Genomic DNA, 13,570 nt, shown 5'->3' on the forward strand with positions numbered 1-13,570 from the left:
GTATAGAGTCTGTGATGTATGAATACATTAACCACATGCTGTGCATACATCTTTGCCTATCATTTACAGTTTCAGTTTCTCTGCCTATCATTTACAGTTGAAGGTTTTTTCAGCACTGCATACATTTGAAAGGGTTAAGAAACTTTATTTTTGCTCATCTCAACTTGCACTCCTGCAGTTAGTTTCATAGCTATCATTTCTTGCTGCTCTGTGAGATAAGATACCACTGTTTGTAAGACAGCCCCATTATTTGTATAGATTGGGCCAATTCAGCACCTGCTGAGATACAAAACGGTGCTATAACCAAAACAGAAAAAAATCACATCCAAAAGGTTTACTCCTACTGTTTCATAAAAGTGCTCAAACAGCCAACGCAAATCTCTTTTCATCTGGGTAAAGGAAATACAGGAATATTATACAGATCACGTTGGCTAATAATAAGTACATTTAGAGAAAGCTTCTAGAATTAATCAATTTTATTCTCAGTAAAATTAATGCTCTTACAAAAATTCAAACATAACTATAATAAAGATTAGTGTATATTTAAAAAATATATTTAAAGGAAGATAGCTGCTGGTGATCACAAAAGGAATGTGGCTGAATCCTTTTATATAGTATAGAAATAAAGTGAATGTTAAAGTATTTGTCAGCTTCATCAATAAGCATGTAAACCGGGCACTTTGAATTGGAAGCTTTTATTTAAATACTACCTGTGGATTCTACCATTATTGGGCCTGATTTATTAAAGCTCACCAAGACTTGAGAAGATACACTTTCATCAGTGAAGCTGGGTGACACAGCAAACCTGGAATGGATCCGGTCCAGGACTGAAAACATTTACTAACAAATAGTAAATGACTTCCATTCTAGGTTTTCTGGATCACTCAGCTTCACCAGTGAAAGTGTATCCTCTCCAGCCTTTGAGAGTTTCAATAAATCAGGCCCATTGTTTCTGCTTTTTTTTGCCATAGTCCTAAATTAAAATACTATGTTATGCACAAGCTTCACAAAGCAACAAAAATGTCTTTACGTCCCAAATTTTCTTCCTCCCAGCTCCCTAACATCGTCACAAATACTTCAGGACTAGCGGTCCCGCATAGTTGTGATGTGATGATGACAAGGACTTTCTTACAACTCAAAGCAACAGAGAAAACGCCAGCAGCCAAAGATAGGTAAAAGTGCCCAACAAAACGGGTATTTAACCCATGCAGAAGTCCCACTGCATGGAGTAGGTTTCACATATACCCAAAGTTCAGCTTTAAATAGTGCAGCAGTTTTTTTTTTAATGCCACTGTTTACTTAAATTCTTAATATCTGCTTAGTGTATTTTTATTCTATTTTTTGGGAATCATCATACTCCACAATTAATGAGTTTTTTCATAAAATAACTATCTCACATATTAAGTGTGATAGCTTTTGGGTATCTTTTACCTGTAAGAAAAGTCAAAGAATGAAAACTGCAAATGAAAGTCTTTCCTTTCTATTACTATTAAGCGAAATAGTGAAGGTTTTGATGGGGAGTTTAGAAAGCAGCAGAGAGGTGTAGAAAGCACAGATCCACAGAATCAATAAGGATCGGAATAAGCTCATGAAAGAAGAATAGTAACATCACCTAATCTTAGTCTGAGGTTGCATACACAAGTTAGATACCGTAATTGTTGCCTGATCATGATCATGCTGGGTGAGAACTGACCACTGTCATTTCCTATGGTTAAAGAAGCAGATGGATGCTTCCTGCTCATCCTCCCTCTTCTCTTTCCAAAAAACTTAACATCACCGATTATACAGAGCTTGCTCTTTCTACTGTCACTGGAAAGATCGTAAAAGATGATTTGACTAGTTCTAGGCAGCAGTGCCCTAGATGATCTCCTACTTCGAATATACAGATACTAGATGCAAAGGAGTATATAGGCTCAGATAGTGCACTGATATTGTTAGGAGAAATTCAAGACAAAATAATCATTTATTTTTTACTGCTTAGGCATAATCACCTCTTTTAGATGCTCCCTCTTGGTTAGTTGTTCTTCATTTATTAATTATATGTAAGAACATGATGGAAGTATGTATAACCAGTAGTTAACTGTTAACAGTTAAAAAACAAGGAGAGAAAGCCACAGAATAGATTTACAAATGTCAATGTTTTCTCCAAAATTCAGACTTACCCTCCCTCAACTCCTCCTCATTTTCTGATTTTCCCTATTAGTTCTTTAAAACCTCAGTTATTGGAAATCCAATTTCTTTCAGATTGTGTCAAGTTTTTCTGTATTTATTTATCATTGTATGCTGTTTGAATTGCCCAGGTTTGTGAGAAGTTTACTTGAGATAGGATTCGCAAATTGTTACTGAAAGTAAAAAATCCATTGAAATCAATATTTTTTAAGTGCATCATATAAGATTAAAGATACCTATATTTCTGGATTATAAACTTGTCGTAGCAGCAATGAACTCCGCTATTGTTCAGAATAACAGCAGAAGATATGAAGCAGAGACAAGCATTCTACCACACACTGATCCTCAAATTATTTAAATACTGTATAAATATGATAGCAAATGTCATATTACAATAGATTCCTTTTTTAGGAAATATCACGTGGAGTTGGGACGACTTATCCCAGTCTGTGTTCACTCAAAAACTAAAATCCAGAGAACAGTGAAAGAGATGAAATATACATAAGAGAGCTGTTCTACCTACCCAAAGGATTTGTATTTCTCTCTCTATTCTGAGAATTACTAATTTGTCCTGGGCAGCACAGTCCTGATTATTTTTCCATTAGGGTTATTAATATTATTATTAATATTATTATATAGCATTAACATATTACGCAGCACTATACATTAAATAGGGATTGCAGGTGACAGACAGATACAGACCGGGACCCAGGAGGGGGAGAGAACCCTGCCAAGAATAGCTTACAATCTAAGAGGTGGGGGGAAAAGAACACAGTAGGACAGGGAAAGTTAAAACTTACAGGTCTGTTCCCAACTGCCAACATGCTTCTTACACTACTGATTGGCATCTAGTGCTGCTCTGCATTCCCCCTAGCCTGAGCTTTGCTGTACAGAACCGGCAGGTGACTACTGGCAAATCACATTTATGTATTTATACTGTGTGCATATTCACATTAAGATATATTAGATAAAACAGGAAAACCTGTGGTTCCCCAATGCAGTCCCTGTTTTTCATTTGAAGCCACAGTCATGTAATGCTCCAGCCTCATCTTAAGGCTTCTTGTGTTTATTTTTTGATGGCATTCTATCTTAAAGCTGCGTACACACGTCAGATTTTTATCGCCCAATAATCAGCATCGGCCAGATATCGGGCGAAACTCTAGCGTGTGTACAGTCGGCGGCGTCCATCGTCCGAATGACCATCCTGGCGGATCCACGGACGATGAACGACAACCGATCCTAATGAAAGGGAAGGGGGGGGGGTGCGCAGCAGGGTGCCGCTCCGTCGCTGAAATCGTGAAAGATCCTTTCCAACGACAAAAATTGCACGTGTGTACGCAGCTTTAGTGTCTGCTTTACTGCCATCCTTATGTGGACACTTCATATTAGCTTCCCACAGCAAGGAAAAGACCAGAACATGACAGCAGAAGAAGGGACAGGTAGGGACTAGTCAGCATGGGTGCCTCTGCATCAGTTGGTCAACAGTCCTTCAGATGGGCATCAAGGGACCTGGATGGTTTATTTAGGTGAGTATATCTACCTTTACAAGGTAAGGAAATGTTTAAACCTGTAGGTTGGGTTAGTGGAGGATGAAATGTGGGGTTGGGCAGGTTTGGCATTTTTCTCCTAGATAGGCGTTAATGTTCTTTTTTCCTGTGACACATACTCACTTTTACTTTGTTCCACCGCCTCTTTGTTCAGCCAGTCAAATTTTGAACAATACCCAGTATTTCAAGATAAGGGAGAACACAATAATAGAACAGGCTCAGGGCACATGAGGTTGCCAACTAACAAGATTGCTGGCAGAATCAGCTGGTATTATTGTGCACTTATCAAACAAAAATAACAAAAGGTTTTTAAAGGTATGCTACAGTGTACAAACGCACACTAGCACCAGTAAGTATTTTCATTTAAAAAAGAAAGATCACTTGCTGTTATTAAATAATTCCCATGATAATTTCTTTTAAAACCACCTTTTTTGTTATATATTTTAGAAGTGTCCAGAAATGACTCTTGCTCAGAATTACCTGAAATCCAGAATGGATGGAAGACTACATCTCACACAGATCTCGTCAGAGGAGCCAAAATTACATATCAGTGCGATCCTGGATATGATATTGTGGGCAGCGAAACCCTGACCTGTCAGTGGGATCTCAGCTGGAGCAGCGACCCTCCATTTTGTGAGAAAAGTAAGACACGCGCAGTTTTATTACTCCACTCTAGATCATTCCATGACCTTCCTGAATCTTCAGCAATTGGTATTCATCTTCAGAAATCAACTTTTGTTTATACGAATCATTGCTTTGAATACATTATTCCTGTTGTGTGTTTTCTGAGCATGCATATTCACTGATAAAAATCATTTACATGGAAAAGATGTGCTAATCAGCATTCGATAAGGATGTGTTGTTCTTCTAGAAATACTAATATTCAGTTTTGCAGGAAAAATCTTGTTGTTGTTGAATAATGTAAATGTTTGGATTTCCATTAAAGCTTTCTATATTTTTTTTTATTTTGGAAAGAGTGGGTAAGGAATAAACCCCATTGTGTTCTTGTTCGTGTATTAGTTAGAGGATTTCAATCAATATGACAAAAAGTGAAAGGTGATCCAAGCTTTTATTAGTTGTCTATAAAACACAAAGGGGAAATCTTGCATTGGGGATAACTTTTTCAGGGTCCAAATGGTAAAAATGTGGTTTTACCAAGGAGGAGATTTTCTCTTACTTTTTGCTGTCAACTGGCAAGACAAAAAGTCAGGGAACAAAGACAATAATAATAACCTGGCCGATGTTTCAATCCCTCCCCGCCCTACCTAATAAAATCCTTTGGCTGAGGTTCTACTTTTTTAGATCATTAGTGATGATCTTAAACATAGTGGTGTGAAACCACTGTTAATTAGAAGTTAACAGACCAGGAACCCAACATCAGATTATCACATCTGTGCTTTTTTTGCTGGTCTAAACAATTTATAATAAAGCACCTAATGTACATAGACACAACAGGTGCATACCACAAAAATGGCTACTAGGCCATTGACTGAATCTGACTTTCTGAAACTTGTACTTAACTGCAGATTGCACGGGGACAATAGAAATTAATGTTCAGTAATGACACACTTTGGCAGAGATAGACATTAAACAGTTGAATTTTCCATCCCTCTGCAAAGATCCAAAACTGGTATCAGGGGGTTAGATCTAAATGGCCCTAAGCATCTGTGCTCAAAGGTTTATTAAAACAAAACAAAAGTTCTGCAACACATTTTTTGTAGGTGTTTGGGCTGTTTTCAATAAATCTCCAGCTGTATGTTCAAATTTGTATGCACATTTGTGGTAATGTAATCTTTTCAGATTTCATTTGCCCTCATCCTGCTCATAGTAAGTATTCCCAATGGCCATCAGTGATTGTGTTGCACCAGCATGTCTTCAGATATTATATGAGCCAGCTTAACCAAATGTTTTCGTCCCATAAAGAGGGGTTGGGGTGGCACAGATAGACACTGTATAGCACTGGCTTTTGAGAGGACAAAGTGTTTAACCTTCAAGATCATAACTTTGTCCATGGACCATTGCAATGTCTAAGGCTATTGCATAACTCTGAGATTGTCAATTTAATTATTTGATCACTATCATTTTGTGGCTATGGGAACTTAGTCAAATGAACTGGAATGGTTCCAATTCTAACCACATTAACAGCAAGAGCTTGCAGAAAAATACACAAAAACTAAATGCTCTTCATAATAGCATCCAATATAATTTCAGCTAATTAATGTAGACATATAACTAAATAGGGGCTATAGATAAGTTTGCCTTTACCCAGTGTAATAAATTTTATATACATATTCAGCACCACCATACATGCTTTTCTTTGTTGCGGTGTCACTAGGATAAGCTCAAATACATGCAATAGTAATATATTTATATATGTATACCCTGGTACAGTTGCCCATAAAGGCTAAGAATAATCTATGTGCTTCTACAGAACTAATATTGTATTAGGTTTTACTAACTAATTTCCAGAAGAAGAAGAATTTTCCCTTCTATAGGAGTTTATATTAAAATAAATTTCCTCCTAAACTCACTTTGGTGTATTTATATATAATACCTAGTGTGCAGGAAAGGTTAAGGCTTTGGGCCATTTCTAAAGAAAAAAGTAACAGTGGATAATAGGTGAAGTTTCATAAATGTGCCAAGATCAAGTATTTATGGCTAAGGAGGCTCAATGAGATAGCCACCTGCGTACAAATGTTTAAGAGAAGAAAAGGTTTAAATGGTGACTATTATTAGACAAGCGTGGAATTTTAATATTAGCATTTTAGACATTTTATCCACTGTTAAAAAAATGATCCTTATTGTACACACCATTTACTTATCTATTATGTATTTACTTTTGCATTTACATAGTTGTAAATAAACATATCCCAGATATAAAACCCTATGGACATTGTTGGTCCAGAGGAAGGCAAAAAAACCCTGGTACAATTTGCTTCAACAGGGGAAAAAAACAGGGGACTGTTGTTCCCTGGATCAACAGTCTCTGTTATTTTTACTTTAAAGCCTTAATACCCAGTTATATTCTGTGCTTCTAGAAAAACATCCAGCTTTTTCTTAAAGCAATCCATAGTAGTTGCTGAAACTACTTCCTGAGGGAGCCGATTCCACATTTTCACAGCCCTTACAGTGAAGAATCCCTTCCTTATCCAGAGATTAAACTTCTTTTCCTCCAGACGCAAAGAGTGCCCTCTTGTTCTGTATAATAATCTCAAAGTGGAATAATGGGGAAGAGAGTTTTCTATATGAACCATTTATATATTTATACAGGGTGATCATTCCCTCCCTTAAATGTTGTTACCATTTACTTGTTTTGCATACATTGCTTTATTTCTTTGCATTGTACGCAGGCATTTGAAATCAATATTCTTGCTAATGCATCATTATAATATACTGCATACCAAAAGTCAAATAGGTGGCCTGTTCGGGTTATTCAAGTGTAATGGGTGGTTTGTGGTTTTGGCTGGCAGAACTGAAAATGAAAAGGATGTCAAAGCCAAAACAAAGCTTTGCCCTACAAGTAACACTGGACATATCCTGTTATTGGAATGTTCTTGGCATTTGCAGAGTACAAAAATAAAAAGTAATAATAAATGGGAATAGTAACAGAGGGAAGATGGGGCTGAAGCAAAAAATGATACTTCTTATGAGGAGAAATGGTTGATGGAAGAGAAACTGAAATCGTGTATAGTAGAAAATCGTTATTATTACGCATTCATTTATTCACTCATTTGTTTGTTTCTATGTGTTCATTTACCTGTCAAATACCCAAAAAACATGACTGACAACTTACTGTGTTTAAAAAGCCCTTGCTACCATATATGGGTGTTTATGTAAATATTTCCAAATAAAAGGAAATAATGGGTTATAGGTTTTCATTGTGATAGTTGTATGCTCTGCTGTATTCTCCTTTTTTAATAAGTCATGCCAGAAATTGTTTATGTGACCTAATTTTTTTATGAGTTTTGCTGGTGTGATGTATATGCTTATAAACTGATGATAACTCTTCTTACCAGACATGTGGTGATTCTAGGAGTAGATCTTCTTATCCAAGAGGCATGAAAAGTTATCATTTGACCATAATCAAAAATCTCCCATTGTGCAACAAATTTGGTCTGAGTCCATCTCGACTTTGTCCATCTAAAAGGATAACTTCATTTGACAGATATTGGCTTTGTGTTTTAGTGCTAAGCCTATTAATAGTTTGGCCTACACATGCTTGTGTCTTCCACAGCTACTGAATTTTTTATAAAATATCTCTAGTCGAAAGTCAGATGCAAATCATTTAGTTGTAATGAGGACAGGTTAAAGGATATCTAAAGCCAACATTTAGAACCAGAACAAAAAAAATCATCAAAAAAGGATATTATATATTTCTTACTCTATCCAAAAGAAAAAAAAGCCTTGAACTTTATATTTTGGCAAAAGATTGAAAATAATGAATAAACTCCATGGAAAAAGTTATTATAGTGATAAATATCTTAAATTATTAATGTAGGGGTGTGTGCATTCATTTTTGTCCGTATATTAGGGTTGGTATATAGTTGATTTTTATGTTATGGTTCAAGCGAATTTTAGCTGTTTTGTATTCTTAAGGAAATGATGTGCATGTTAAATCATTATTGTGATGATGGTAATTAGATGTATTTTTATTTTCTTGCACTTTTACATTACATTAGTGCATCAGCCTTATCTCATGCCCCAAGGTACACACCATTTGCTTAGAAGATGGTTCTGCCCAATGGTACAGTAAAACCAAAATACCTAAAAATGCTAAAAACCTTAGTTGTTAAAATATTTTTGTGCCTTTGGAAGTATAATCATTTATTATGTCTCCCAGCTGATTAACGAGTTGGTTTGTGGTGTTCCAACAGACAAGCATAGGCATCTTTTTGTGTACAATATTTCTAAAATACAGAAGTTTTGTATTTTCTATTACATGTTTTAGAAGCTTCTTCTTTATCATATACTCCCAAAATTCTAGTAAATCAGATTTTTCCATACAAATAATTCTGTAAAGCCTTCTTTAATAAATAAGTGCTAATACACACGTTGATTGATCTAAAGCAACCAATCAAAATTCCTGCACCACCTACATAGAATAAAGAAGAAAAAGATATTAGATACATTTTTAGAAATTTGTCAAGATCAGGCATAAATGGCTAAACAAGCACTTAGATATGACAATGCAGAGAGCTGGTCAGATGAAAGATGGATTCTAACAGGTTGTTACTGGTTTTTGCAAGAATTTTATTGTTGTTTGTGTCCCCTTTCAGGAGATATTTTTTTCCTTGTTATCCTTGTTGTCCTTGTTATCAATATTACTGGGAAGAGAAATCCAAATTGTTAGCAAAAGTTGATTGAATAAAAAACAACTTTTCTTGTACAGGTATAAGGCAAAAATAGCTGGGGTTACATTTTCAGAATAATACTTTTTGCTAATTGATGTTATAAGTGTTATAACAATGCTATTATTTGAATCATTGCAGAACCATTACTCAGAATCCATTAACAACAAAGTCATTGTATAGCTCATATGTTCATATTTAGTTATTTAGTCAAGTCAATTATGTTATCTGTTAAAGAGTGCTAATTTTTCAGGAAAAAAACTGATAATTCATTCTGCTGAATTCAGATATATAAAATATGAATTCTGTTTGCTTGCTTTGGGTTTACAGCATTTAGGAATGATTTGGATACTTGCACTTGTGAATTACCATGTAAATTTCTTTATTAAAAAGAAATACATATGACTTGTCTGTTTCAATACATTGATTTCTGGATTCTAAAGTACGGCATGCCATAATTTCACTATTTTGTTATCTGAATTGCCTGATTGTACTAATTTAGCCCATGATTTAATTCACCAGGACCAACATCTCACCATCAGCTCTGGGTGCCATAGCTTTGCTCATACATTTCCTCTACAACCTTCAGCCCTACAAAGTGATCACTTAAAACCATCTCTGTTGTGGATGTAAATTGGACTTGGAATCATTTAAGTGAAGTTTTGTATGCACATCATTTTTTAAAAATATATTTTCATCTTCTGTGGATTTTTCTGAAGATATGGAGTTCAGCTAATAGAGGCTGTCTTTCTGAGATCTGCAGGATTTTGATTTTTCTTTATTTTATCTTTAGATGTATTGTTGCTTGTTGTGGAATTCTAATCTTTTTGTGAATGCCCTTTTGTTTGTTATTTGACTCTTTTTGTAATTGTATTGCACAAAGATCTTCCTTCCCTTCTACATATGTTGGTTGAGTTTGTTTTTGCTTATTGGTATATATGATTAATATTATTAATAATATCATTATTATTTCATGTGTTCATGTAACTTCCATGAAAAGTAATAAAATATTTAAAAACATAATTCTGAGTAATCCTTGACTCTCACACAAATGTTAAAATCAGAGAAACTGTAACAATTTCAAAATTAGTTAGTTTAGAAGATTTTTTTATAAAAATTAAAAAGGATGTTGGATTTGCCACAAATTATTGCTATTTTGATTCCTGTAAAACATTTGTTTTTGGTGTCTTAAGCATCTTTTACTCATGTGCTAGTATATAATTCCCATGCTATGGCATAACTGTTAGTCCTTGTATTTTGCCTTTATGTATAGTCATTTGTCTTCCTGTAATGATATGAAATTACAAATTAAAACAATAACAGTAAATGGTTGGCCTGGCAAAATGGGCAACCATGCAAATGATTTTATCGATGATAGAAAATGTGATGGCCCATTGTTCCAAAATACACATTCATGGTCAATAAAACAGTCTAAAGTCACCAAACACCTATATTTTTTGGTCTTGAAAGTGCTACACGAGGATAGGGGGATACATTTGCTTAATCTTGGTGGCAGTCATCCTTTCCAGTCATCTTTATAATATAATAGTTTTGCACATCTCATCTCATCTTTTTATCTGTTTTGTTTTGCCTTTTTAGATTCTAGCCTAATTTAACCTTTCGCCTTTGTGGACATCCACTTGTTATTAGCAAGTGTTACCCAGAAATTTATTGTGGGCATAATCTCCCACCAGTAATATTATTTATGGAAGAATGTGGCCCTGTGTTATGTCTGAAAATATGTGCTTAAAGGGTCTGTAAAATACAATTTACATTACCATATCCTACCCTACCATACATTTTAAACCTTTCCATCTATAAACCATGCTACATATCGTGCCACCTAACATTTTTTGAAGACTCATCAGAACTTGCAGCTGTTATGGTATAAAAATAAGAATGAATATATATATATGTATGTTATCCACAGGCCCTTTTAGCAGGGTGCCTGGTTGTTTTTGGGTGGTTACTGAAAAGTTTGGTCACAATACAAGGGTCGCCGCGCACCTACAACTCCTTACCACCCAGCTTAAAAACATTTCTGGGAGAATACTATATATATATAAATATATATATATATATATATATAATTATATATATATATATATATATATATAAAATTCATATTCATGTATAGGATCAAAATACATTATTGGGCATATCATGTTTAACAAACTGAAAAGAGTCTCCCTTGTAAACACATTACAGCTAGATCAAGGAATGTTTTCAAGCAGACATTGTAAGGCTAATTTACTAAGGAATTGTAAATTGTTCACACAATCAATAGTGTGAATATTCACATTTAGCATCTAATTATGTGCAGATGAAACAAATAAACAGGGATTTTCTTTTCACATGACTGGGTAATTGAAGTGAATCTTCACACATTTTATCCTGTGACCATTCTCTAAATCTTTTAATGAATCATCCTGTCTTTTCAGCTGCACAAAAATCTAAAAAGTCTATTTTTCTTTTTCTTTAAATTGGTTAAGCATTTATATTGCAGTGAATATGATTAAAAATACATGTACCAGTAAGAGATACCTAAAATGAATGTTTGCTGAATTTTACATTCATTGCTTTCTATATTATTGGATAACTTGCAAAGCCATTTACTATGCATTGGTACATAAACTACATAAACCACATATGTGCATCAGACCAACCTTGTATTTTATATATGTTGAACATATTTTACATATCACAAGGAGTTTGTATACTGTACTAATCGCATACTCAACGCGGTATTATTAACTCTTTTACTGTTTTTGGTTTCCAAGAAATGTGTTTATGTTTGTCCATATGGTCTTTATGTTGGACATGTTAGAAATGTGACACAGTTTAGCTGTTAGCACATCGTTTTCTGTGTGTCATATTACATTTTATTTGTGCAGTTTATGTGATAATATTAATTGCCATATCTGTCTTTGTTTTGCAGTCATGTACTGTACAGACCCCGGAGAGGTAGAGCACTCCACTCGTCTTATCTCAGACCCAGTCCTTCTCGTTGGCACTACCATCCAGTACACTTGTGACACAGGCTTTGTGCTTGAAGGAAGCTCTCTTCTGACCTGCTACAGCAGGGAGACAGGAACCCCAATCTGGACATCCAAAATCCCACACTGTGTTTGTAAGCAATTCATATCTTGTCTTGGGAATTACTCTCTGTGACTATACAGTGTTCTTAGGTCCTAGGTTATATCATATCAAATTATTAGATATCAATCTGGCCATTACAGCCTAGGCATCTTTATATGCTGCTCATTTCCCTAATGAGCTCTGTAATTTGTATAATCCTTTTTTTTTTCTTTTTTACTTGTGACAAGGTAGTCACATTTCCATGTCTGGTATCCATGTAAGAAACTATAGGAAATCAGACTGGAATAAAACTAGGGTACCTTGTTTTTCCTGTAAATATCTAATTCCCCTGTCTAGTCCAGGAATTTGTTTTTTGGGTGATTTTGGTTGCCCTTTTTTTTTGTAGACCTAGGTGATTTAAGAATTAAAATAAATAAGGAAAAACATCTTAAAGATTGTACATACCTACTTTTCCCATGTAAATTGCAGCTTTGTTCATGAAAAATCAAATCAAATTCTACAATACACTTGACATCAGGATCTTGGGTTCCCTACTGCTTCCTGCTACATTTTTTCAAGTTTTATAACTTGAAAAAATGTTTGTCACTTTCAAGCATAACAGAAAAAAAAGATATTGGATTTAAGAAGAGAAATTGTAGTTGATAAATCGGCACCTACACTTAAGCTACGTACACACTTCCAATTATTATCGTCGGAAAACGAACGACGAACGTCCCTGCACGATATACACGAACGATCGTATAGCACCGATCCTGCACATAGAAATAACGACACGATCGTTCGTAGATATTGTACACACAATAGATACGATCATTTAAGTGATAGAGGAACTATGTGCACGACAGGAAAGTGAACGGACGTTCGTTCATCACGCATGCTCTGAACATGGACGATCAACGAACGACCGCACACACGAACGATGTTCAGCGATCGTCGTCCAATCCGATCCGCCGGTCTGGTCGTTCGTTTCCAGCGACTTTCCTCGTTCGTCGGTGTCGTTGGTTACTTTTTTACGAACGATTTTTTGCCCAATCGATCGTTCGTCGTTCGATTGGAATGATAAAAATTGGAAGTGTGTACGCACCTTAACAAAGCTACACTAAGACTAACAAAGCTACTGTCTTATAGCTATTACTCTGCAGACTTTAAAGGACAATTTTTACAAAACCAAGCAACATTTTGTGGCCAGCAGAAAAATATCACTTTATTGTATTCCTTTATAGGTTAAGGGATCCTTGAGGAGTTTAGTATAGTAACCTAACTTAAGGTTACTTTATTAGGTCCCCTTCTCTAAGGCTTAGTCTACACGGATGTTTTCCCCAGCATTTAACCTGAGGCTTTAAAAGCCCATGTTTGAAATTCCAATGCATTCCAATAGACTAATCTACACCAGGACGTTTCCTTGAG

The 13,570-nt window shown here is 35.2% G+C and overlaps 1 protein-coding gene across 4 annotated transcripts in view; it reads left to right on the forward strand.

Annotated features, from left to right (window-relative positions):
• Window positions 1-13,570, forward strand: part of SEZ6L (seizure related 6 homolog like) — a 227,342-nt gene that overhangs the window by 187,736 nt on the left and 26,036 nt on the right. For 3 of the 4 annotated variants that reach the window (XM_072415423.1, XM_072415420.1, XM_072415422.1), the window contains 2 exons: window positions 4,164-4,358; window positions 12,003-12,194. In XM_072415423.1, the coding sequence (XP_072271524.1) occupies window positions 4,164-4,358; window positions 12,003-12,194 (387 nt within the window). Of the gene's footprint in view, window positions 1-4,163; window positions 4,359-9,586; window positions 10,088-12,002; window positions 12,195-13,570 lie in introns of those variants that run through there. The other variant, XM_072415424.1, reaches the window with a different exon arrangement.

Source organism: Pyxicephalus adspersus, chromosome 6 (genome assembly GCF_032062135.1).
Source record: "Pyxicephalus adspersus chromosome 6, UCB_Pads_2.0, whole genome shotgun sequence".
In the NCBI taxonomy this organism is placed as follows: domain Eukaryota; kingdom Metazoa; phylum Chordata; class Amphibia; order Anura; family Pyxicephalidae; genus Pyxicephalus; species Pyxicephalus adspersus.